This window comes from Lynx rufus, unplaced genomic scaffold, assembly GCF_022079265.1.
Source record: "Lynx rufus isolate CCGP_SWC_20201006 ecotype Redwood Valley unplaced genomic scaffold, mLynRuf1.p SCAF_10, whole genome shotgun sequence".
Lineage (NCBI taxonomy): Eukaryota > Metazoa > Chordata > Mammalia > Carnivora > Felidae > Lynx > Lynx rufus.
Genome location: NW_025814824.1, coordinates 63,535,277 through 63,560,612, shown reverse-complemented (window position 1 = coordinate 63,560,612; position 25,336 = coordinate 63,535,277). Strand labels below are relative to the sequence as shown.

Sequence of the window (25,336 nt, the reverse complement as noted above, 5' to 3'; positions counted from 1 at the left end):
CGGCGCGCACCCGAACCGCGCGGCACCCGCTCCGCTCGGGCCTCAGGGTCGGGCGATGGCTCCTCAGTGGCGATGAGCCAGCCAGCCTAGGCGACACTGGAGGCGGCCCTCGGCGTACGCGGAGGACGGAGCTGACCGCCTCCACCGGGTAGGTTTGCACTGCGTGCGATATGCCCAGCCCCTCTGGCATCGCGGCCGGAGCGCGGGGATGAGGATTACCGGGGCCGCCGCTGGCGTGGGGAGAGCAGCGGCGGGGGCTTGCGCAGCTCGGGAGGGCCTGCGCCCCCGGCCGTGCGCTTTGAGCAGGCGAGCTTCGCCGCGGCCCGGCCCGGAGCTCTAGCCGCTTCCTGCCGGGGGACTGCGGGGACCCCAGAAGGGCTTCTTCCGCGCGGGCGGGGCCGGTGTCAGGGCAGGGATGAATGAGTGTCGCGGCGAGGGCATCTTTCCACCCTTCGCCTGCCTCGGCTGCGCCGCGAGGCCGACAGGAAGGCGCGAGCCGGGCGCGTGCCAACCCAGGTTAAGACCCGGGTCCTGGGAGCCCAGTCGGGCCGCACAGCCGAAGAGCGCATCGCCTAATGGCCGCGCGCTTGAGGCGAGGGTTCCTCCCGCGTCAGCCCCTCGGGCTAATCGGGCTCGCGGATTACGCGCTGCTGCGGCGTGGGGTTTCTGCGCAGCCGGGGACCGAGGAAGGGCGACCCGGCAGAGGAAGGCGTCGCTCCCAGCTCCCGGAAAGACCGGCTGAAGGGAGCCACCTCCGCGATCCGAACCGTTAGCCTCGACCGACGAGTAGGGAAACTGAGGCCCAAACGTGGCGGGGACTGCCCAAGGTCGGCGGCAGGAACTAGATCCGGGACTGTGGTCTCCAGCTCCCATTCTCTTTCGGCGAGGAATAGAGAGGACCACCCCCCGGTAGTCGCATCATCCTCCTGGCCTCTGGGCGCGGGCGTTGCCGGTTCCGCACTGCGCCCTTGGTAGTCAGGGGCGAGAGCTCCTGCAGGGTGGGTGTGACCCTGGCATCCCCTGCTGGTCCCTTGCTGTCCCCGGGGGAACCGCAGAGCGACTCCAGTGATGATCTCACTATGCAGACCATTAGCAAAACCTGCAGGTTCAGTGTGTGCGTGTGCGTGCACGTGTATTTATTTCGCCAGGAGAACTGAACCTGGTAAGCGGATAGCTTTTTTAGGGGTGCATTTCTAGAGTGCACTGTACCAGGTACTTTAGGAGGCGACAAGAGAAAGCTATGTGTGTCTAACACCAATATTGAATCTTTTAAAAAAGGGTAAGTGTATTTATTACAAAGCATTCAGGAAACAGAAAAATGTGAAGGAGAAAATAAAGATGACAAAACTTCATCTAGATTGTTGAGATTTTCTGGATGTCTTCTTAAAGGTTTCTCGGCATGCACACATCTAAACCAATAAGATGGACAAAAATAGTATCTTGTTTTAATTTGCATGTCTGAATCCCCCCCCACCCCCCCCACCCCCCCCCCGTCCCCGGGGCAGTAAATACCTTTTTCCTCTGTGTACTGGCCTTTTGCATCTGTGTAGGTGAACTGTCTTAATTCTTTTGCCCCCTTCCAACTTTTTTTTTAAAGTAATCTCTACACACAAGGTGGGGCTTGAACTCACAACCCTGAGATCAGGAGTCACAGGCTCCACTGACTGAGCCAGCTAGGCACCTCTCTTTTGCTTTCTTTTTCTTTTTCTTTTTTTTTAATTTTTAAAAAAATTTAAATCTAAGTTAGTTAATGTATAACGTAATAATGATTTCAGGAGTAAAATTTAGTGATTCATCATTTACACATAACACCCAGTGCTCATCCCAACAAGTGTCCTCCTTAATGCACATCACCCCCATCCCCCTACCCAACACCCTGCCAGCAACCCTCAGTTTATTTCCTGTATTTAAGAGTCACTTATGGGTTGTCTCCCTCTCTGTTTTTATCTTATTTTTGTTTCCCTTCCCTTATGTTCATCTGTTTTGTATCTTAAATTCCACATATGAGTGAAATCATATTTGTCTTTGACTTATTTTGCTTAGCATAATTCTCTCTAGTACCATCCATGTTGCAAATGTCAAGATTTCATCCTTTCTGATTGCCAAGTAATATTCCATTGTATATATATATATACACCCACATCTTCTTTACCCATTCATCAGTCGATGGACATTTAGGCTCTTTCCATACTTTGTTATTGTCGATAGTACTGCTATCAGCATTGGGGTGCATGTGCCCCTTCGCATCAGCACTCCTGTATCCTTTGGATAAATACCTAGTAGTGCAATTGCTGGGTCGTAGGGTAGTTCTATTTTTAATTTTTTGAGGAACCTCCATCCTGTTTTCCAGAGTGGCTGCACCAGTTTGCATTCCCACCAGCAGTGCAAAAGAGTTCCTCTTTTTCTGCATCCTCACCAACATCTTTTGTTGCCTGAGTTGTTAATTTTACCCTTTCTGACATGTGTGAGCTGGTATCTCATTGTGGTTTTGATTTGTATTTCCCTGATGATGAGTGATGTTGAACATTTTTTCATGTGTCGGTTGGCCATCTGGATGTCTTCCTGGGAGAAGTGTCTATTCTTGTCTTTTGCCCATTTCTTCACTGGATTATTTGTTCTTTGGGTATTGATTTTGATAAGTTCTTTATAGATTTTGGATACTAATCCTTTATCTGATATGTTATTTGCAAATATCTTCTCCCATTTTGTCGGTTGTCTTTTAGTTTTGCTGATTGCTTCCTTTACCGTGCGGAAGATTTTTATCTTGATGAGGTCCCAGTAGTTCATTTTTGCTACTGTCTCCCTTGTCTCCGGAGACATGTCAAGTAAGAAGCTGCTGCGGCTGAGGTCAAAGAGGTTTTTGCCTGTTTTCTCCTCGAGGATTTTGATGGCTTCCTGTCTTATTTGGGTCTTTCATCCATTTGGGGTTTATTTTTGTGTATGGTATAAAAAAGTGGTCCAGGTTCATTCTTCTGCATGTCACTGTCCAGTTTTCCCAGCACTACTTGCTGAAGAGACTGTCTTTATTCCATTGGATATTCTCTCCTGCTTTGTCAAAGATTAGTTGGTCCATTTCTGGGTTCTCTGTTCCATTGATCTATGTGACTGTTTTTGTGCCAGTACCATACTGTCTTGATCAGATTACAGCTTTGTAATACAGCTTGAAGTCCGGAATTGTGATGCCTCCAGCTTTGGTTTTCTTTTTCAGGATTACTTTGGCTATTCGGGGTCTTTTCTGGTTCCATGCAAATTTTAGGATTGTTTGTTCTAGCTCTGTGAAGAATGCTGGTGTTATTTTGATAGGGATTGCATTGAATATATAGATTGCTTTCGGTAGTGTCGACATTTTAACGATGTTTTTTCTTCCAATCCATGAACATGAATGTTTTTCCACTTTTTGAGTCTTCTTCAATTTCTTTCATAAGCTTTCGATAGTTTTCAGTCTTTTGCTTTTCAATTGGAGTGTCTTTCTGTTCCTGACTTTTAAGCACTCTTTGCACATTACACATTAAAGTAGTAATTCTGTCATTTATGTTGCATAGTGTTTCCTGATCTGCCTAATGTCAGCTTTTCATCTTTGACCATATACAAGTTTAACTTTTTACTTAGTCATATATTTTTTCAATGGTTCTGCTTATGGACTTTGCTGTTAAGGTCCTTTCCTAAACCAAGTTTATATAAATATACTTCTGTATTTTTCTTCAGGTACTTTTAAGCTTTTGTTTGACAGTATTAATATGAAATTTATTCTAGTTTAAGTTATAAAGTGGAGCACTAGTTTACTTTTCCTGCATAGTTAGCCAGTTGCTGCAAAGCTAATAAATCCATTTTTCACCCCTGATTTAAATTGCTTCAAGTATGGCAGATTAAATTATTACATGTTTGTATCTGTGTGGATTTCTGCATCTATTTATTTATCAGTACATTTTGGTGCCAGTGCCATGTTATTTTAATGACTGAAGTTTTATAGTAGGCTTTAAGCTCTGGTTAGACAGATTCTCTCTTATTACTCTGTATTATTTTCCTGGCTCTTAGAAAAATCAATTTTATTGAAGCATAGTTTACATGCAATAAAACACAGCATTTAAATGTGTATTTTGAAGAATGTTGTCAAATGTAACCACCATCACGATAAAAATTATGAAGCATCACATGACATTGATGTCATCACTGCACAGGGCCAATCTTTGATATATCCCCCCAATGTCCGTATATATGCCAGCAAAGTAAGCATTTCCTGGCCGTTTTTATTAGTACGAATTCCAGAAAATCTTTAGAATACTTTCATCAAGTTAACTAACCTTTCCCTGCTCCACCAAAAGAAGCAAACAAAATTTTATTTGGATTTCTATTGGATTTTTGATAACAACGGCCCTCAGGGTATAAGGGCCCTGGCAGACATGTTCACCATCCCAGTCAGTGCACAAGACTCAGTATTTGTTGAATGAACGTTTAATAATTGCCATAAAAGTAGCACGTGCTCTTACAGAAGTGTTGAAAGCAAAACAGGAGTCTTCCATACATTCATCTCCTACTAAATTATATTCCATATTAAAAATAGAATGACCATACTATGCACATTTTTTTTTTATAATTTGCATTGACATAATTTGCATTCTTTTCCCTTTAGAGACTTAAAATCTGCTCAGTTTGGTATAACAAGTTACCATAGACCGGGTGGTGTAAACAGCAGAAACATTTCTTTCTGAGCCTGAAAACCTGAGATCAGGGTGCCAGCATAGCTGGGTGCTGCTCAGGGCCCTCTTCCTGGTGTATGGATGCCACTTTCTAGCTGTTCTCACTGGCAGAGGGCAAAGAGAGGAAGAAAGCACACTCCCATTTCTTCTTTTTTTTTTCTTTAATTTTTATAATGTTTATTTATTTCTTGAGAGAGAGAGAATGCAAAGGGGAGAGGGGCAGAGAGAGAGAGGGAGAGAATCCCTGCAGGCTCCACACTGTCAGCTCAGAGCCCAGCTCGGGGTTCAAACTGACAAACCATGCGATGAGCTGAAATCAAGAGTCAGAGGCTTAATGACTGAGCCACCCAGGCACCCTTCCCCATCTCTTTTTTATAAGGGCACTAATCCCAGCATGAGAGTTCCACCACAAAGACCTAATTACCTCCCAGAGACCCCATATCCAAATACGTGAGGATTAGGGTTTTAATATAGGAATTTTGGGAGAACACATTCAGTCCATAGCAGAGACCTCGCCAAGACATTGGCGTTAGTATGTTAGTATGTTAGTATGTTTGGCATTAATGTTAGTATATTTAAAACTTTCTCTTCCTTTTTAATGGCTCCTTATCATCCCTTTGTATAATTATCTAGAAATATGTTCCCTGTTGCTGGGCCTTTTTTTTCCCTGCAGCTCCTCCTTCTTCCTTTCCTTCTTTCTCCTACCTCCCCTCTCCCACTTCCTCCCCCCTCTTTATCTTTCTCTTTCATGCTGTTACAAACAAAACTGGCATGAACCTTCCTTTTCTATCTTTGATAGCATGTGTTGGGATTTCTGCAGGATAGATTCCTAGAAGTAGAACTTCTAGGTCAAGGGGGATGCATACATAAAATTTTTATAGATACCCGGCTCAACTTTCCTTCCAAAGGTTGCACAAATGTATTTGCAAGTGCCGTTTGTTGAACTAGGCCACTCCCTCTTGAAGTAAATTGAATGACCTTATGTTAAATGTAGAGACTAGTTCCGGAAAAAGAGAACTCTATCGCCTCTTTCATTAGTGAGGCTTTCCAGCTAAGAAAACGTTATTTTTTTTTCTCCACTTACTAAAGACTTTCTATGTATCTTTCAGTAGAATTTTATAGTGTGTGTGTATATTCCACATATTTAAAAAATTTTCGTCCTGGGTATTTTAGGGTTTTTAACCTCATTTTGACAGGGATCTTTTATCCCATTGATTAATTTGGTTATTATCTGATTAGGTGAAAGCAGTGTGTGTGTGTGTGTGTGTGTGTAATATTTTTACATATTAATTCTGTTATCAATCGCATTTTGAAACTCTTTTACCATTTCTAATTATTTGTCAGCTGATTTTCTTGGGTTTCCAATCTGTGCAGAAACAGTAGTGCGTATTGGTTGAAGATGTGGGTTCCGGAACCTGACTGCCTGTGTTCGAGTATTTGAGTTTTGCCACCCACTGAAGAGCTTTGTTAACTTTGGGTACAAGTTAATTCTGCCTTAGTTTTTTGAGGTATAAAACAGGCTGAATAATAGTACTTCTCCTAAGCTTCTTTAAAAAAAATTTTTTTTTTAACATTCATTTGTGAGAGACAGAGTGTGAGAGGGGGAGGGGCAGAGACAGAGTGAGACACAGAATCCAAAGCAGGTTCTAGGCTCTGAGATGTCAGCACAAAGCCAAATGCAGGGCTCAAACTCACAGACCGTGAGATCATAACCTGAGCTGAAGTCTAATGTTTAACCGACTGAGCCACCCAGGCACCCCTCTCATAAGCTTCTTATGAGGATCACTGAGATGCTTAGAACGGTGTCTGGCACGTAATAAGTGCTCAGCAAACACGTACAAATAAGTTGATCTCTGCAAATTATGTGGCCAGGCTCTTTGATACTCCCAATTTTATAGCTGAGGAATTGAGTCCCACAGAGGTCAAATGACTTGACTATGGGCATTTATTAGCTCAAAAACATTGAGCCTCTTCCATGCATAGAGTTCTGTGATGAGTCTACAAGGGATACCAAAGATAAATCAGACTGAATCCACTAACAAAGGATTTATAAGTCTAATTGATGCATAAGTCAGGGGCCATAAATAAAGCCATGGAAGGCAGCAGGCATTGGGGACAAAATATGGGCTTTGGAATTTTTCTTCTGTTTTAAGTTCTTGCTTTCAACTTGGTAGCATTTTTTTTTTCATGTAAATGGAATTAGTTCCACTGCTATTTGAGAGTTGCTATTTTGGTTAAATGAAATAGATGTAAGAGTCTACTACGGGACTTGGATATATAGCAGGAGCTTAATAAGTGGTAGCTATAAATAGATACAGGCTAAAGTAGAAAGTGACAAATGAAGGTTCTGGGGGGAATGTTTATGTAAAAGGCCCAAGCAGTTGAGAAACAAGAGATTATTTCTGGTTGGGGGAGATGACGGTTGGCTTTCAGAAGAGGTTCCCCCCCCCTTTTTTTGTTAAGTTTATTTATTTTGAGAGAGAAAGAGCACAAGCCAAGGAGGGGCGGAAAGAAGGAGAGACAGAATCCCAAGCAGGCTCCATGCCATCAGCACAGAGCCCGATGTGGAGCTTGAACTCATGAATCGTGAGATCATGACCTGAGCCAAGATCAAGAGTTGGACCCATAACTGAGTGAGCCACACAGGCAGCCCAGAAGAGGTTCCTTTGGAGCTGATTCTTTTTTTTTTTTTTTCTTGAGAGAGAGAGAGAGAGAGAGAGAGAGACAGAGAGAGTCTGTACATGTGCATGAGCCAGGGAGTGGCAGAGGGAGAGAGAAAGCGAGAGAATCTCAAGCAGGCTCCACATCCAACGTGGAGCCCAACTTGGGGCTCGATCTCAAAACTGTGAGATCATGACCTGAACCAAAATCAAGAGCTGCCTCTGAGCTGATTCTTGATGGTTGAGTAGACTGTGTGAGGAGAAGAATAGAGTCTGGAGAGATAGCTGAAGCTGGATTTTGAAGAATCATGGTGAAGAATTTGGACTTCATTCTATAGTCATTGGGGAATCCTAGAACAGTTCTGCAGAAAAGAGTGCCATGTTCAGACCCATGCTTCAGAGCATCAGATGGATGCTGGTGATGTAACACATTACCATCATTTCTGCTATCTTTCTGACAAATGGCTTTCATAGCCATTGTCTCATTTTGTCTTCACAGTGCCTCCATACATGAGATATTTTTAATTTTCCTATTTGACAGCAGCAAAATAGTCTCAGAGAGATCAAATGATTTCTTTACAAATGGACCTAAGTAGCGAGTGTTGGGACCAGACCTGCACCCAGATCTTATGGCTTTGAATCTGTTGGTCTTCCTGGAAGTCATAGGCCTAGTTAGGAGGCTGTTGCTGGTAGCCAGCCTGGAGGTGACGATGAGTAGCGAGGGTGAGGCAATGCAGAAAGGCATGGCTGTGGGAGGGGAGGAGAGAAGAGAGGTGTACAAGAGGCCATATGGGTAGCATTGCTGGGATTTGCAAGTGACTGGGTAGGAGCGAGAAGTCAGAACATACTGGTCTTTTGGACCCAAGGTGCCTGGGGTATGGTGGTGCCATTCATGCATGAGGGCTGACTTGGGAAACAGTCCTCTTGACTGCTTATCTCTTCAGGCTAAGCCTGGTATACTGCCTCACATACCCCTGTGACCCCTTCAACTTAATTTTCAGAAGCTGCCATAAAATGTAACTTGTCATTGTTGCTCCATTTATTCATTCTAGCCCTATTTCACATTCATTTCTTGGTGTCTTTGTCTTTTACTATCTTTTCTGAGCCCTCCATCCCAGACATGGTAACAGGCATAGTCCAATTTACAAAATGGTTGTGTTTCAAAGTGCACTAGTAAGGCCTAGATAAGAATTCAGGAATCATTACGCCATAGTATCCAGGCTGTAATGGTGTCATTGTTTCCAGGCCACCTCACAGATGCAGGTCAGTCCACAACACCACTGGAGCATGGTCCTGAGCCGGTGATGCTGTGGGTGACTATGGAATTCTGGAAGAAGACAATCAGGGCGATAATGTAGACATGGTCCTCCTTCTGCCCCACCCCCACGATTGGGCTGGGAGTAGAGAGCTCCTTCCCTTGAACTACCAATTCAAAATCCTTTGTTTTAAGGTAAGTTATCTTAAAACCAAATCAGTAAAGTGAAATAAATTATAGGTGGCCTTGGACACCCGACCCCACTGTGCAGCAATTGGTTAAATCCTTTAAGAAGATGCTTTAAAAAGCAAACAGAACGTAGTCTTGAATGCCTACCTCCATGTGGTTGGATTTTAGGCAGACCAGTCATCTGATCATTAAAGGATCTGTTGCCACCTCCCACGGTCCAAGATGGGTGGACTAGATTGTATTATTGTTCAAGATATTTTCTTCTTTTCTTTTCTTTTCTTTTTTTTTGAGAGAGTGCATGTGTGCAAGTGAGAGAGGGACAGAGGGAGAGAGAGAGAATTCTAAACCAGCTGTACACTCAGGATGAAGTCTGATGTGGGGCTCGATCCCACGACCCTAGGACATCAAGAGTCCGATGCTCAACCAACTGAGCCACCCAGGCACCCCTGTTCAAGGTATTTTCTGCCCCTTACTGGAGAGACATATCTTTCCCTAATCATTGGTTTCAGGCTTGGCCATATGTCTTTCGGTACCCCTTCTTGCAGGAAAATTACATAACTGTTGTGTTGAACTTAAGAGTTGTTATGTAACTTGCTCTGGTCAGTGAAATGTAGGTGGACATGATGTGTGTCATTTTTGAGCCGTAGCTTTGAGAGCCAGCTTGTGGTTCACTGTCTTTTTCTTTCTCCTCTGCCACAAAATCAGCAATGTCCAGAAAAGAGGCAGTTCCATCTACCTGGGGCCTGGAGTGCAAATGACAGGGAGCAGAGTCTCAACTGATCCGTAATGGACAAGTAACATGAGCAAGAATTAAGCCTCTTTCTTATAAAACCCGGAGATTTAGGGGTCATTACCATAGTCTCTTTTGACTCATACTGAGTATAATGATATGGCAGCCAGATGCCTTATGAGCATTTTAGAAATGTCGCCTACTCTGAACAAATTGCTAGAACCTTTCTTTTTTCCTGAGGGCTTAGAAATTGGCCTGCTGCTTTTGCTTTCTATTGAACCTTCATTTTCCCTTCCTCTGCTCTGTGGGAGGAGTACATTTCCCTGCCCCATTGCTTCAGCTAGTGCATGGTGAGTGGACTTAACGTGTGGCATGCTTAAGTGAGGCTGTAAATGAACCTTCGTGTTTTGATTCTTGTGTATCTGCCATCCACCAAAAGAGCATGCCCAGATGGCTGTTTCTTCTGACACTGGACTTGGAACAAGAATTACATGAAACGACCTGATTCCGACCTGCGTTCTAGAGCTGAACCCAGCTGAACCACAGCTGTGCACAGATCCGCGAGCAAGAAATGCATGTCCTTATCGTAAGTTCTAAAGGTCTGGGCTGTTCCTCACCCCAGCTAAGAGCTTATCAATGTATGTGGGGACCATGTGTCCTCGGAAATGAGTCCTATTCCTTCCCTGAAGGTCAGGAGAAGAGCAGTCTCGCTACCATACTTTTTTAATTTATTTTTTTTTAATTTTTAATGTGTATTTATTTTTGAGAGACAGAGAGAGCATGAGCAGGGAGGGGCAGAGAGAGAGGGAGACACTGAATCTGAAGCGGGCTCCAGGTTCTGAGCTGTCAGCAAAGAGCCCGACGTGGGGCTCGAGCTCACGGCCCGCGGGATCATGACCTGAGCCAAAGTTGGATGCTTAACCAACTGAGATACCCAGGTGCTCCTCACTACCATATTTTTAAAGCAAGGTATTTCTGAGATGTTAATGATTTTATTGACCCCAGAGGGGAAATTGCCTGGGATTAAAGATCGTCTTTATGTCAGTACCAGGTGTCTCAGTTCCTGACCCACTGCCAGAGGGAAGAGAGAGAAAATCAGGAGCCTAGGGTGGCAAGGGAAGGATATGGCCTGAGAGCAGCAGCACAGGGTGGCTTGGATAGAACAGACATCTCCTTAATTTCGCTGGCCCCACTTTAATAACAAAATCTAAGGGAAATCATCATGCTTGCTTGATAGCTTCAAGAAAGGCTTCTCCCCTTCTATCCACCTGCCACATACAAGCCTCTTTTGTACATAAGCGTTGAAGGCAGCCCCACAACCACACCAGGACCCTCAGCAAGATCCTAGAAAATAAAGCAGGAAACCACAGGCCTGGAAGGACTTGGATTTAAGAGTGTGCTGTCAATCAGTTTGTTCACTAAGTAAATACTTGTGGACTTATATACAAGCAAGTACACTTATGTATATTTCCCCCCTTTTCTACACAAATGGTAGTGTGCTATACATACTTTCTGTGTCTTCTGTAACTGAAAAAATATCTTACAGTTTTTCCATATCTGTGCATAAAGAGTTTGCTTTTTGTAACTTTTTTTTTGATGAGAACACTTAAGTTCTTCTCTTTTAGCAAATTTCAATTATACAATACTGTATTATCAACTGTAGTTACCAAGTTATGCATTAGATCCTCAGACCTTGTTTATCATACTTTTTTTAAAGACCTTATTCACCTTAGGGGTCACTGGGTGGCCTAGCTGGTTGAGCATATGACTCTTTTTTTTTCGAGCATATGACTCTTGATTTTGGCTCAGGTCATGATCTCACTGTTCGTGAGTTCAGACCCCACATGGGACTCCTCGAGATTCTCTCTCTCTCTCTCTCTCTCTCTCTGCCCCTCCCCCAAAATAAATAAACTTAAAAAAAAAGACCTTGTAAGTAAAAGTTTATACCCTTTGACCAACCTCTCCCTATCCCCGCACCGCACCCCTTAGCACCTGATAACCATCTTTCTTTCTTTCTTTTTAAGTGTTTATTTTCTTTTTTTGAGAGAGAGAGACAGACAGACAGAGAGAGAGAGGGAGAGACAGAGCTCAAGCAGGGGAGGGGCAGAGAGAGAGGGAGACACCAAATCTGAAGCAGGCTCCAGGCTCTGAGCTGTCAGCAAAGAGACTGATGTGGGGCTCAAACTCACGAACTATGAGATCATGACCTGAGCTGAAGTCAGATGCTTAACCGACTGAGCCACCCAGGCACCCCGTGATAACCACCTTTCTATTCTGTGTTAGGTTCCACATTAGATGATACCATGCAATATTTGTCTTTGTCTGTCTTATTTCACTTAGCATAATGCCCTGAATATTCATCCATGTTGTCACAAATGGTAGCATTTCCTTTTTTTCTTTAAAGGCTGAATAATATTCCATTTCATAGATATACCACATATTCTTTATCCATTAATCCATCAGTGGACATTTGGGTTGTTTTCCGTATCTTGGCTATTGTGAATAACGCTGCAATGCCAGATACCTCTTCAAGATAATGATTTTCTTTCCTCTGGATATATACCCAGATGTGGAATTGCTGGATCATTTGGTAGTTTATTTTTAATTTCTTGAGGAACCTCCATATTGTTTTACATAGTGGCCATACCAGTTAATGTTCCAGCCGACAGTATACAAGGGTTCCCTTTCTCTACATCCATCCTAGCATTTGTTATCTCTTGCCTTGTTGATGGTAGACATCTCAGTAGGTGTGAGGTGATATATTATTGTGGTTTTGATTTTTTTCTATGATGATTGGTGATGTTGAGCACCTTTCCGAGCACCCTGTTGACTGTTTATATGTCTTCCTTGGAAAAATGTCTGTTCAGGTCCTCCTTTGCTCAATTTTAAATAAGTGAGTTATTATTATTATTATTATTACTGTTGCTATTAAGTTGTATGAATTTTTATATATTTTGAATATTAAGTCCTTGTCTAATATGTGGCTTACAAATATTTTCTTCCATTTTATAAGTTGCCTTTTCATTTTATCGATGGTTTCCTTTGCTGTGTGAAGGCTTTTTAGCTTGATGTAGTCTCACTTGTTTATTTTTCCTTTTGTTGCCTGTGCTTTTGGTGATAAATCCAAAATCACTGCCAAGACCAGTGTCAAGAAGCTTATTCCTGGGGTGCCTGGCTCAGTCGGTTAAGTGTCCGACTTCGGCTCAGGTAATGATCTTACAGTTTGTGAGTTCAAGCTCTGCATCAGGCTCTCTTCGGTCAAAGAGATTGCTTCAGATCCTCTATCCCCCTCTCTCTCTGCACCTTCCTTCCTTGCATGCATGCTGTCTCTCTCTCTCAAAAATAAACATTTAAAAAAAAAGAAGCTTATTTCCTATGTTTTCTTATAGGAGTTTACAGTTTCAGGCGTTCTGTTCAAGTCTTTAATATATTTTGAATTGATTTTTGTGAGTGGTCTAAGATAGGGATCCAGCTTTTTGCATATGGCTATCCACTTTTCCCAGCACCATTTATTTATTTATTTATTTAATGTTTATTTATTATTATTTATTCTGAGAGAGAGTGTGTGTGCATGTGCGCAGGGGAAGGGCAGAGAGCGAGGGAGAGAGAATCCCGAGCAGTGAAGAACCAGACACGGGGCTTGATCTCATGAACCGTGAGATCATGACCTGAGCTGAAAACATGAGTCAGATGCTCAACCGACTGAACCCCCAATTGTCCCCCAGCACCATTTATTAAAGAAATTATCCTTTACCCATTCTATACTCTTTGCTCGTTTGTCATAAATTAATTGACCATCTGTGCAAAGGTTAATTCTGGGATCTCTATCCTGTTCCATTGGTCTGTATGTCTGTTTATGCCAGTACCATATCTTTTTGATACAGCTTTGTAATACAGTTTGACAACAGGAAGTGTGATGCCTCCAGCTTTATTCTTGCACTAAATTGCTTTGGCTATTCAAGGTCTTTTGTAGTTCCATACTAATTTTAGGATTGTTTTTTCTATTTCTGTGGAAAATGCCATTGGAATTTTAATAGATATTGCATTGAATCTGTAGATCATTTTGGTAATACGGACATTTTAACAATATTAATTCTTCTACTCCATGACCACAGAATATCTTTCCATTTATTTGTGTCATTTTCAGTTCTTTCAATAATGTCTTATAGTTTTCAGTATACAGATCTTTCACCTCTTTGGTTAAATTTATTCGTAAGTATTTTATTCTTTGATGCTCTTGTAAATGGGGTTGGTTTCTTAATTTCTCCTTGTTAGTGTATAGATATGCCACTGATGTTTGTACATTGATCTCAGATCCTGCAACTTTACCAAGTTCATTTATTGGTTCCCACAGTTTTTTGAGTGTTGGGGGGCTATTAGAGCCAGGTGATCCAGAGGCTCATCCCTCAGGTTATTGCCACAAAAGCTGGGGCACCAGACCTATGTACAAGTGCCTTCCAGAGAGATACTGGCGATCTGGTGTTATCATTGGAGGGGCCCATGGAAGAAGGTGGGAGAAGTGCCTATGAGCTCCCCTGGGCTCTGCGCAGAATCTCAGCCAGCTCCTAGTTATGTGCTAAGTTAGAAGCACCTCTGGCAGGTGCTTATAAAGTATACACTCCAAACCGTTCCAGGGAAAAACTGGGGGATAGGCGTTTTTTGCCTGCTTCCTCCATGATGAGCCCTGGAGGGGACAGAAGTGGCAAGTGCCCATGAACTCACTAAGAACTGCTTCTTTCTTTACTATGGTCCTGTTGGTCCCCTGGATGAAAGCGCAGTTGGCATTTAGAGCTAGATGTTTTGGGCGCCCATCCTTCAGGTGGGAGTCCTAAAATTTGGAGTGCTAGATATGTGTGTGCTCCAAACCCTTTACTTCTCAGAAAGAAGCTGTGAATTGGGAGTTCCCTCCAGATTGTATGGTGCTGTACTGGGGGTGGGGTTTATCCCTGGTGTGTGTTTCAGCCTTTCCTACCTGATTCAACGTGGGTATTATCTCATTTTCCCTATGTGTAGGAGTTGCTCAGCTAGTTTCTGGATTTCTCTCACAGGGAATTTCTCACGGTGTAGCTGTACATTTAATGCATCCATGGAAGGAGAGAAATGCAGGAGCCTTCTATGTTGCCATCTTGGTCTCTTCCAAGTTTGCTTACTTTTAATGGGTACTTTGTATTCCATTCTTTGGATGTACCATAATGTATTTGACTCACTCTCAACCGATGGGCACTTGGCACTATTTTGCTATTACAGATGATGCTGCAAGTCATTTCTCACATATGAGAATATATACCTAGGAAGGAACATTAGAAATGGAATTGCTGAAGGTGCCCCGGTGCCACAATTGGTTAGCGCATGGCACTTACACAGAAATGGAATTGCTGAGTCATTCGTGGTTTTCTTAGATCGTCCCAGATTACTTCTATGGAGGTCGTGCTGATTTATACTCCCATTAGCAAAATATATAAGTGCCAATTTGGTAGGTCATCCTTTGCATGGGCCAGGGACAGCTCCCCTAAGGAGATTGTACTAAAGGATGAGAAAACGCAATCTGTATGAGGAAGCAGGGAAGGGGGTGGACTAAAATGTTCCAGGGTGAGGGAGCTGTGGGAGCAAAGGCCAGGAGTTGGGTAAAAACATAGCATAGTCAGTGTTCTGAAAGATCAGTGTATCTAGAGCTTTCCTGCTAATTGGTGACATGTGGCTATTGATTACTTGAAATGTGACCAGTCTGAATTGAAATCTGCTGTAAATGTAAAAGATACACTGGATTTCAAAGACTTAGTACAAAAAAAAAAGAACATAAAACACCTCATTAATAATTTTTTCATATTGGTTTCATGTACAGTGTTTAAAATATACTATTAAAATTAATTTCATCTGTTTCTTTATAATTTTTTACTCTGGCTGTTGGAAGATTTTATTGTACTTTTTAATTTTTTTTTAACATTTATTCATTTTTGAGAAACAGAGAGAGACAGAGCATGAGCGGGGGAGGGGCAGAGAGAGAAGGAGACACAGAATCTGAAGCAGGCTCCAGGCTCTGAGCTGTCAGCACAGAGCCCAATGTGGGGCCCAAACCCACAAACCTGATCCTGAACCCACAAACCCACGATCATGACCTGAGTCAAAGTCAGACGCTTAACCGACTGAGCCACCCAGACGCCCCAAGGAAGATTTTTAAATACATGTGTGACTCGAATTATATTTCTATTGGACTATGCTAGTCTAGAATAAGAATTGGTAAACTACAAGCTGCTGGCCAGATTTGGCTTACAGCTTGTTTTTATGTGGCTGGAGCACTAAAAATAGTTTTTATATTTTTAAAGCGTTTTCAAAACGAAAAAGCCTAAGAAGACTGTGCAACAGAGATAGTATGTGGCCCACAATATCTGCAATATTTACTGTCTAGCCCTTTACAGAAAAATATTGCCAACCTCTAGTTTTGAGCAACTTGAGAAAGGGATGGTAGAACGAGATGACAGAGAAGACAGAGAAGGGCACAGTCCAGATCATACAGGGTCTTGTGGACTATGATAAGACATTTGGATTTTATTAACAGAGCAATGGAAAGCTACAGAAGGGTTCTAAGCAGGAGAGTGATATGATCAGGTTTATATTTTAATGTTTATTTTATTTTTGAGAGAGAGAGAGAGAGAGAGCAGGGGAGGGGCGGGGGCGGGCAGAGGGTCAGAAGCAGGCCCAGTGCTGTCAGCACAGAGCCCAATGAGGGGCTCAAACTCACAATCACGAGATCATGACCGGAGCCGAAGTCGGATGCTTAACCAGCTGAGTCACCCAGGCACCCCCGGATTTATATATTTAAATGATAACTGTGTGCATGTACACACACACACACACACACTCTTTAAACATCCCTCCCCTGGGACTTATCTGGACTAGAGTGTCACATTCTTGCTTTACCAGAAACTGTCACTGGAAGAGAGTGTTGAAGGAGTATGGATAGTGATTTCACACCAAACACAGAGCTTGCACAGTCATCATAATCACATTTTCATCTTTGCACTCATGATGTGCCTGGCATTCTCCAAGCTGCATGCCTTATCTTGTATTTTGTTCCTTCTTCTAAGTGGGTACAGCTCTCTTGGGTAATAGCAAGAGTAGGGAGGACAAGGTGAGCAGGAAGCCACTGGAATGACTCCATTCCCTAGCAGGAGTGTAAGCCCAATCCAACTTCAGTTCTTGGCTTCTACTAGGAGTGATATGAAACTGGTGAGGCCATATGGACATGCACCTACATCATTTATTAACTCCATTGGCCTGAGCAGTTCCAGGGGGAAGCAACCAGTCTTGTGTACTCGGAACATTCACACACCAGCAGGGTTGCATAGAATGCAAACCTCTCCCTGCCATTTCCCTCTTCAGGTACTATCCGGATCTCTTCCTAGTACTGGGGTAGTCTGTCTCACGTCTGGGATCTCACAGTATAATCTGCTTCTGATGCTGACATGGGACTTCCTTGAATTACTATGTCATGGTCCTATAGAGAGAGGTGTGGTATTCTACACAACTCTAGTGGGCTGGAAGGTAACTGCTGTAATAAACGAGTCCAAAAATTATTAGTGACCAGACGCAGTGGTTTACGTCTTACCTCCCACAAAGCCCCCTCTAGACTGGGAGGCTGCTCCGAGATGAGCAGTGGGAGGGACCTCTGTTCTATGCAGTCATTCAGGAGCTCAGGCTCCTGCCGTCTGGTGGCTCCACCTCCTCCAGATCCACGAAACCTGTCCAGTAGGTTGGCAAATGGAGAATGAGAAAGTCGAGAAGGCACATCCACTCTCAACTACCTTGGCCCAGAAGCCACACCTATCATTGGCTCACATTTTCCTGGCAAGTCCTAGTCAACATGACCTCACCTGGAAGATGATGGACTAGGGAATGTGGTCTTTCTGTGTGCCCAGGAAGGGAGGAACACGGATATGGCAGCACTGAGCCCTGCAACACAGCCTCATGTGGTACCTGGTCAGGTACCACACAAGATAACTCACAAGCTGGGGAGTTTCTTCCAAATGTGTGCACGCTTTATTATGCTTCTGACATAAGGGGCTTAGGTTTACCGTCTAGTCTTTAGGCACTGCTTAGTTTTGCATTGCCCTTAATGCTATAATACTGGCTTTATCCTTTTAATTTTGTTTCTTGGTTTGAGTCTGTTTTCCCTCAGATCATTAGGCCTACTTATTCCCAAGGTATTACTCGACTTTCTACGTATGTATACATTTTTAAAAGTTTTATTTATTTAAGGAATCTCTACACCCAACATGGGGCTCAAACTCATGAGTCTGAGATCAAGAGTCACAGTCTCTTCCAACCCAGCCAGCCGGGCACCCCACATATGCATACATTTTTTTTTTTTCAACGTTTATTTATTTTTGGGACAGAGAGAGACAGAGCATGAACGGGGGAGGGGCAGAGAGAGAGGGAGACACAGAATCGGAAACAGGCTCCAGGCTCTGAGCCATCAGCCCAGAGCCCGACGCGGGGCTCGAACTCACGGACCGCGAGATCGTGACCTGGCTGAAGCCGGACGCTTAACCGACTGCGCCACCCAGGCGCCCCCATATGCATACGTTTTAATGGCATTTATATTCTGCACTGTTTTGCTCTGTAACACATTTAATTTCCATAGTAACTCGATAAGGTATTATTGTCATCTCCATTTTAGAGGTTAGGAATCCGAGCTGTGGAGAGGTGACGTGAGTTTCCACCAGCTGAGTGGCTGAGTCGGGAGTCACACGTGTGCCTGACCTCAGGCCTACGCTCCGAGCCATCGCATCACACAACGTCCTTTCTAGACCAGGCTGGGGGCACCTGCCACTTGCATCTTCATCACCACCTATCCCCTCTCGCCCTCATTGAAAAGCTGCTCATAGACCTTCCTTCAGACACCTCCTTCCCTCCCAAAGGCTGGGGCCCTCGAGTTTGCTTGCATCTGGAAGATACTGGCACTGGTTCCTGTGGTAGTGCTCTAAAAAATAAAATGAGAGGACTATCAGGACTAAATTGATAGGCAATTTTAAGTATAGTTGCATGAGATTAGAGAAATAAGAATGGAAGATCTTGACAAAGACACTTCAGAGAATCCCAAACAGTCCTTTTCTTATTTGGGATGCGCAGAAAAGACTGTTTTCAGAAAATTGCAATGCCCAGTCAACCAGTACTCACTACACACTTACTTTAGAATTTGCTTTGAATATGTATTTCTTCTTGCTTCTCTTGTCAAGTCTGGATTTTTTGTCCGTCTTAAGAACACATATCTCTGTAGCTGCTGAATTGAAATAATGATCTTACTAGCCTACCTGGTGATTTTCTGGCGCATTGTAAACCTAACTAAGCATCTGTAGGCATGGCAATTTGGTTAGATACACCAAGGTTTCCTTGCTCATAGAAATAATGAAAAAATCCCAGAGACCAGGAACCAGTACAACCAAAGAATACTGTCCCGGAGAAGATCCTTCTAAGTCTGTAATAGCTACAACTTAGAATTAGAATTTCTGGTTTGATTTGTGCTGAGTTCTGTCCCTGGGCTTTTTAAGGCCTCTTTTACCATTCTGTCCTTCCTCTTTCTTTAGGTGTCATCTGTGCTGAGGTGGGCCTGCATTCCAGGATGGTTTGTTCTTGGGACCAGACCTGACCAGAAGTTGACCTCATGAGCACGTCAGCCCCTCCAGCTGCCATGCTCCTCCGGAGGCTGAGGCGGCTCTCCTGGGGCAGCACTGCTGTCCAGCTCTTGATCTTAACAGTGGTGACGTTCGGCTTGCTGGCCCCCCTGGCCTGTCACCGCCTTCTGCACTCTTATTTCTATCTGCGCCATTGGCATCTGAACCAAATGAGTCAAGAGTTCCTGCAGCAAAGTTTGAAAGAGGGTGAAGCTGCCCTCCACTATTTTGAGGAGCTGCCCTCTGCCAACGGCTCAGTGCCCATTGTCTGGCAGGCCACCCCCCGCCCCTGGCTGGTCATCACCATCATCACTGTCGACAGGCAACCTGGCTTCCACTACGTCTTGCAGGTGGTGTCCCAGTTCCACCGGCTTCTTCAACAGTGTGGCCCCCAGTGCGAGGGCCACCAACTCTTCCTGTGCAACGTGGAGCGTAGTGTAAGCCATTTCGATGCCAAGCTGCTGTCTAAGTACGTCCCCGTGGCCAACCGCTATGAGGGCACCGAGGATGATTATGGCGATGACCCTTCAACCAACTCATTTGAGAAGGAGAAGCAGGACTATGTCTATTGCCTGGAGTCCTCCCTGCAGACCTACAACCCAGACTACGTCCTGATGGTAGAAGATGATGCTGTTCCAGAAGAGCAGATCTTCCCAGTCCTGGAGCACCTTCTGCGGGCTCGCTTCTCCGAGTCCCACCTCAGAGATGCCCTCTATCTGAAGCTCTATCACCCCGAGAGGCTCCAGCACTACATCAACCCTGAGCCCATGCGGATCCTGGAGTGGGTCGGTGTGGGCATGTTGCTGGGGCCCCTGCTAACCTGGATATACATGCGGTTTGCCAGCCGTCCGGGGTTCAGCTGGCCTGTCATGCTCTTCTTCTCCCTATACAGCATGGGTCTCGTGGAGCTGGTGGGCCGGCACTATTTCCTGGAACTGCGGCGGCTGAGTCCTTCCCTGTATAGCGTGGTCCCTGCCTCTCAGTGTTGCACCCCAGCCATGCTTTTCCCTGCCCCTGCGGCCCGCCGGACCCTCACCTACCTGTCTCAGGTGTACTGCCACAAGGGCTTTGGCAAGGATATGGCACTCTACTCACTGTTGAGGGCCAAGGGGGAGCGGGCCTACGTGGTGGAGCCCAACCTCGTGAAGCACATTGGGCTCTTCTCCAGCCTCCGGTACAACTTTCATCCCAGTCTGCTCTAGTGTTCCAAGAAATGCCTTTCTGAAATTGGCCATTCTTGGCGATTCCGATATCGAGCTCTGTCTTTGGACGTGGTTGCTTGCAGTCATTTCATTGTTTAAGGTTGTTAGGGATCTAGGCACTGAGGCAGCTGAGAACATACACATCAAGAACCTTGGCTTTGGTAACTCCAGCAGGATCAGATGTTGGCCCTGAGTTGGGACCCCTCTCCCTCCACACAGCCATACTGCCTCATGCAGTTGACCCACCCACCGAGGGGGCATTTACATACTAGTTCTATTCTCCGACTGTTTTCAGCAATGCTTTGTGATAGAGCTGGTAACTGCCAAAAATAGTGTGCATAAAGATAGGACTGTTTTAGGATTTTAAGGGTAGAATTTGGTGAAAGGTGAGATCCTTTTGAATTGATTTCTTTCTTTCCAGGCATGAGAATGGACGTGTGTCCAAAGAGGCAGGACCATGTTGCTAGGTTCCATTTGTTTCTTTGACCTGGTGTAATAAAAGCCAGTAAAATCCATTGCAGGGCCTGGCGACTTGGAGGCAGGTGATCACGTTTCTGTTTCCTGGTGTTTTTTCCCCCCACACATCTGTAGTGTACTGCTAGTCAATACCGCTAGTGAGAACTTTAAGTCACAGCAAGATCTACAGGCACCTTCTGGATCATCAAAACCAGATTTCTTATGTTCCGTAGTGATTCAGTGGCTCTCCCTCATTGAGGGAAATTGAATATTTCTGTCATATTCTGATTCTTTGAAAATTGGACATTGCAGAATGATATAAAATAGGTGAGCTCACTAATAGCGTATCCTTTTCCCTTATTTTTCTGGCTAACCATTCACCCTCACTTTTTTCTTCTTCTGGATATCATGGTGTAAGAGAAAGAAAAAATGTAGTCTGTGAAGTCAGAAGGCCTGAATTTTTATTTCAGATCTCTGCCATGCCCTAGTGACGTGAACTTGGGCAAGTTATGACCACTCTGAGTCTTAGATTTTTCCACCTGTAAAATGGGGATAATGATACCTACCTTTTAAAGTTGCCTTGAGGATTAAATGACAGAATGTATGTAAAACACCTAGCAAGTGCTTATCCCATAGAAGGCACTTGACGAACACTAGTTCTTTTCCTAGAATAAGCATATGAAATTCAAGTGTATTTTGGATAAAGATATTAGTGATACTGTTTAAAGTGTGCAGTAGGGCATAGGGCTTCCACATGGGGAGCAGTCATTCTGGACCAAACTACTAGAATAAAAGCTGACTTGGCATTGTGACTTGTGAAGAAGGTGTAGCTCAGCTTTCATCTGGCGCCTCTTCCAACCAAGCCAAAAATAATTGTTCATTTAAATGGGAAATGGTCTGAGACTCCTCTTGAGTTTATTCCAAGACTAGCATCTGAAAATTACTTTTCTCCAAAGTTCCACGTAGATGTCCTCGGACAATATTTATCAAGCCAGTGGCCAACAAGTCCCTTTGTGAGGATGTGTGTCTACATTGGATTTCAAGTGTGTTGTGTGGATCATTTGTTTCGGTGCCATGCCTTCTTTTGCTTTTTAAATTTCTGGTAAGCTTCCATTTGGAGAACCCCTCAAGAGCACTGAGGCAGTACATGGGGGTTCCACACCACATTTTGCAGATGGACAAACCAAGACCAAGGGATACGAAACAACTTCTCTGGGTTCACACGGCTGGACAGCAGCAGAGCCAGGATGGGAACGTAGCTCCTCTCAGTTCCTGCACTTTTTTCTTAACCACATTCATTTTATAAATATCTATGTAGTCAAATTCTCTTTTGTAGAATCTGATTGTAACCTGGACTGAAAAAATGTCTCTGTAAGCTAACATGGTAGACCCTCATTGTCCCGTTGGTCTTGGGGAACAAACAGGCATAAGTATGTGTTGTGTTGTTATCGTGAGATGTTACATGTCCCTCAAGAATGTCCAAAGTGAGCAGAGCTACTAGATGACTTATCAAGATGTTCAGACTCCACTGCTAAATTCATCTTCTCTCAGAGACTGGTTTATCCCCGTGTTCAGGAACAGAACTGCCTTCAACCTACAACTCATTAGCATTTGTTCCATTAACAAATGGATCTCCTCATGAATGTTTTGTGCCCAACGACAGGAGAGTCCAATCTAAGCTAGCCAGGCAGATGATAGGGAATCATTGCTGGTTTATATTTCTGCTCTTTCTAATTCAGTTGTCTACCGCATGCAGACATCCCCTCCCTTGACTCCTGGATGGCTAAAGCCATTTTTGCCTTGTCTCATTTCTCTGCCTACACAAAGACACCTTCCCCCATAGATCTTAACTAGAGTCTACCGTCCTTGGACATTTTCTGCAGATGCAGGCTCCGTTCTGCCATTTTGTCCCCACCCGCATCTGGCTATCCCTCATACCTAGAGTCCATTTTTTGTATGTTGTCCTTCATTAGGACAGTTGACAGCTTTACACCAAAGCTGAAGTCTCATTTAATCCTAAGCAAGGGGGCTAGAGGAGAACTAAAGTCTCCTTCCCATAACAAAGGACATAGGTCACCGGGAGGATGAAGGTATCTAACAGAATCTGCTCACCTTTCAGGGTTTAAATTATGATCAGGCCTAAGAAGCTCCCTATTGCGACTGAGTGTATTTGCATAGACATATCAGTTCCAATAAAAGCAGCTGTTCCACTGAGGCATCCTGAGAAGACTTTTGTCATTCCCTCTCATTTCTGTGGATGGATTTTCTAATGTGGTGAATAATAGAGAAAATACACACACACATACACACACACACATGCCATTTTGGAGTCCCAAGGTAACCATTCACAATTATGGGCCATTTGCTTAAAAATTGATAACTGATTTTGTTGTATTTCTTGAGTGGAAACATCTGAACTGTGTATTCTTTTTTATTGTTGTTTAAGGAAAGAAGGGTAAAAAATACTACAGTACAACTGGAGAACACAAACTGAATTAATAAGATGGTAGGATTAATCTAATTTACTGTGGATACACCCCTCATTTGGTAGAATTTATTTAATTGGCAACTTAATTTCGGTAGAGAGGCATTATAATTGGAGTTGATTACTGTGGGATTTTTATATACTCCATGATGCATTGTGAGTTACAGTAACGCATGATATGAAACTGGCTAGTTTTAAGTCACATGAACCATTTGGATTTTTATCTCAACTACAATGAATTTGCTGAGAAATGCTCATTAACTGGCCCTTTTTTTTTTAGGTTGAATTTTATATTGAAAACCTTTGGGGGCCATGTCAAAGATGATTGGAAATGTGATTAAAAAGTACTTAATATATTAGAACTGCAGTGGAAATGTGCTGTGGCTTCCAGGTCCCTCCAGTCCTTGGGTTGCAGGATTGTTATAAGTCATCATTCTGTAATGAATGGGGATTTTTTGGCTTAGAATTTAACAGATTTTCTTGATCTTTTCCCATATGATCTACACAGAAATGTGGATTAGTGAACTGATTTAAAGAAAAAAAAAAGGCATCTCTGTTAATAGTTTGGGGTAAAAACAGATGAAAATCCAAAGCCAAATGATGAATTTCTCAAAAAGAAACAAGGATCAGATTGTGTAAGTATGTAGGAATGGGGTAGCTTTAAGATGTTCAAGAGATGGGAGAAGACAAAGATGTAGAGTAGAGCAGAGGATCTCGCATTTGTCACCTGTTCAAGTTTATTTATTTTGAGAGAGAGAGAGAGAGAGAGAGAGAGAATGAGTGGGGGAGGGGCAGAGAGAGAGGGAGGGAGAGAGAGAGAGAGTCCCAAGCAGGCTCCATACTGTGTGTAGAGCTCGAATTCATGAACTGTGAGATCATGACCTGAGCTGAAGTCAGACGCTTGACTGAGCCACCCAGGCACCCCTTTAAGATTTTAAGTAATCTCTACACCCAACATGGGGCTCGAACTCACAACCCTGAGATCAAGAGTTGCATGCTGCACCAACTGAGCCAGGCGCCCCTGTAATAAATTCTTCATGCGTGCATCACCATCATGAAATCGTCATAGGAACAGCCTGTGGAGAATGCATAGGAACTAAACAGTGAATGGTCAATGTTCTGGATATATAATGCATTACTTTGCTAGGGCCTGACTTCTTATTGCATTTAGAATAAAATTCAAACCTCCTATGTTAATTTCCAGGCCAGATGGAACCGTCTGACTTCATGTCTTAGTGCCACTCCCATCCTTGTTCTCCAGGTTCTAACCACACCAGCTTGCTTTCACTTGCTTGGACTTGCTACGCTGTTCTTATTGTAAGGCCTTTGCATGGCCATCCTCTCTGTCTGGAACACTTTTCCTTTGGCTAATTCTTTCCTATAATTCAGGTCTCAACCTAATTTTAATCCCTCCCAGCAGGATCTCCATCCTATCTAAAGCAGTCTCCCTGCTTTCCAGCCCCCAGGTCCATCTATCACTTACCCAGTTTGATTCTCTTCAAAGCTCTTGTGACCCAAAGTTCCCCTTTTATTTTAGGATATTCCCCCCCCCACACCTCCCCCCATAGGATATAAACTTCACAATATCAGGAGTCTTCTTTTTCATTTACTGCTGTAGGCCCAGATCCTAGAACAATACCTGACATATAGTAGGAAATGAATGAATGAGAGAGAAAGAGGAGAAGAAAGGCAGGCAGGAAGAAAGGGAAGAAAAGAAAAAGAAAGGGAGAAAGAGTAGAGGGATCCACAGTGGAACTGCCCATGGAAAAGAGGAATACTGGCCGAAGAGAAAAGGAACTAGGGAAGACAATTTAGGAGAGAAACAAAGAGGGGTCCAGGTAGTGAGGGTTGGTTAGGATGTACAATTCTGACCGCTGTGAAAAGAAGCTTTTTTGCATGCATTCTAGCAGAGGGAATGGCAAGTGTGAACAGGAACTTTTTAACACGTAGCTGCTTTTTTTTGGTTGTTACGGTTTTATTTCTAGTGTGGT

General features: G+C 43.8%; 1 protein-coding gene across 1 annotated transcript; it reads left to right on the top strand.

The window, feature by feature from the left end:
* On the top strand, positions 1–23,607 carry PGAP4 (post-GPI attachment to proteins GalNAc transferase 4). Its single transcript, XM_047067142.1, has 2 exons — positions 1–148; positions 19,116–23,607. The coding sequence occupies exon 2, from the start codon at positions 19,193–19,195 to the stop codon at positions 20,402–20,404; it is 1,212 nt and encodes a 403-aa protein (XP_046923098.1). The 5' UTR covers positions 1–148; positions 19,116–19,192; the 3' UTR covers positions 20,405–23,607.
* The last annotated feature ends 1,729 nt before the right edge of the window (positions 23,608–25,336 follow it).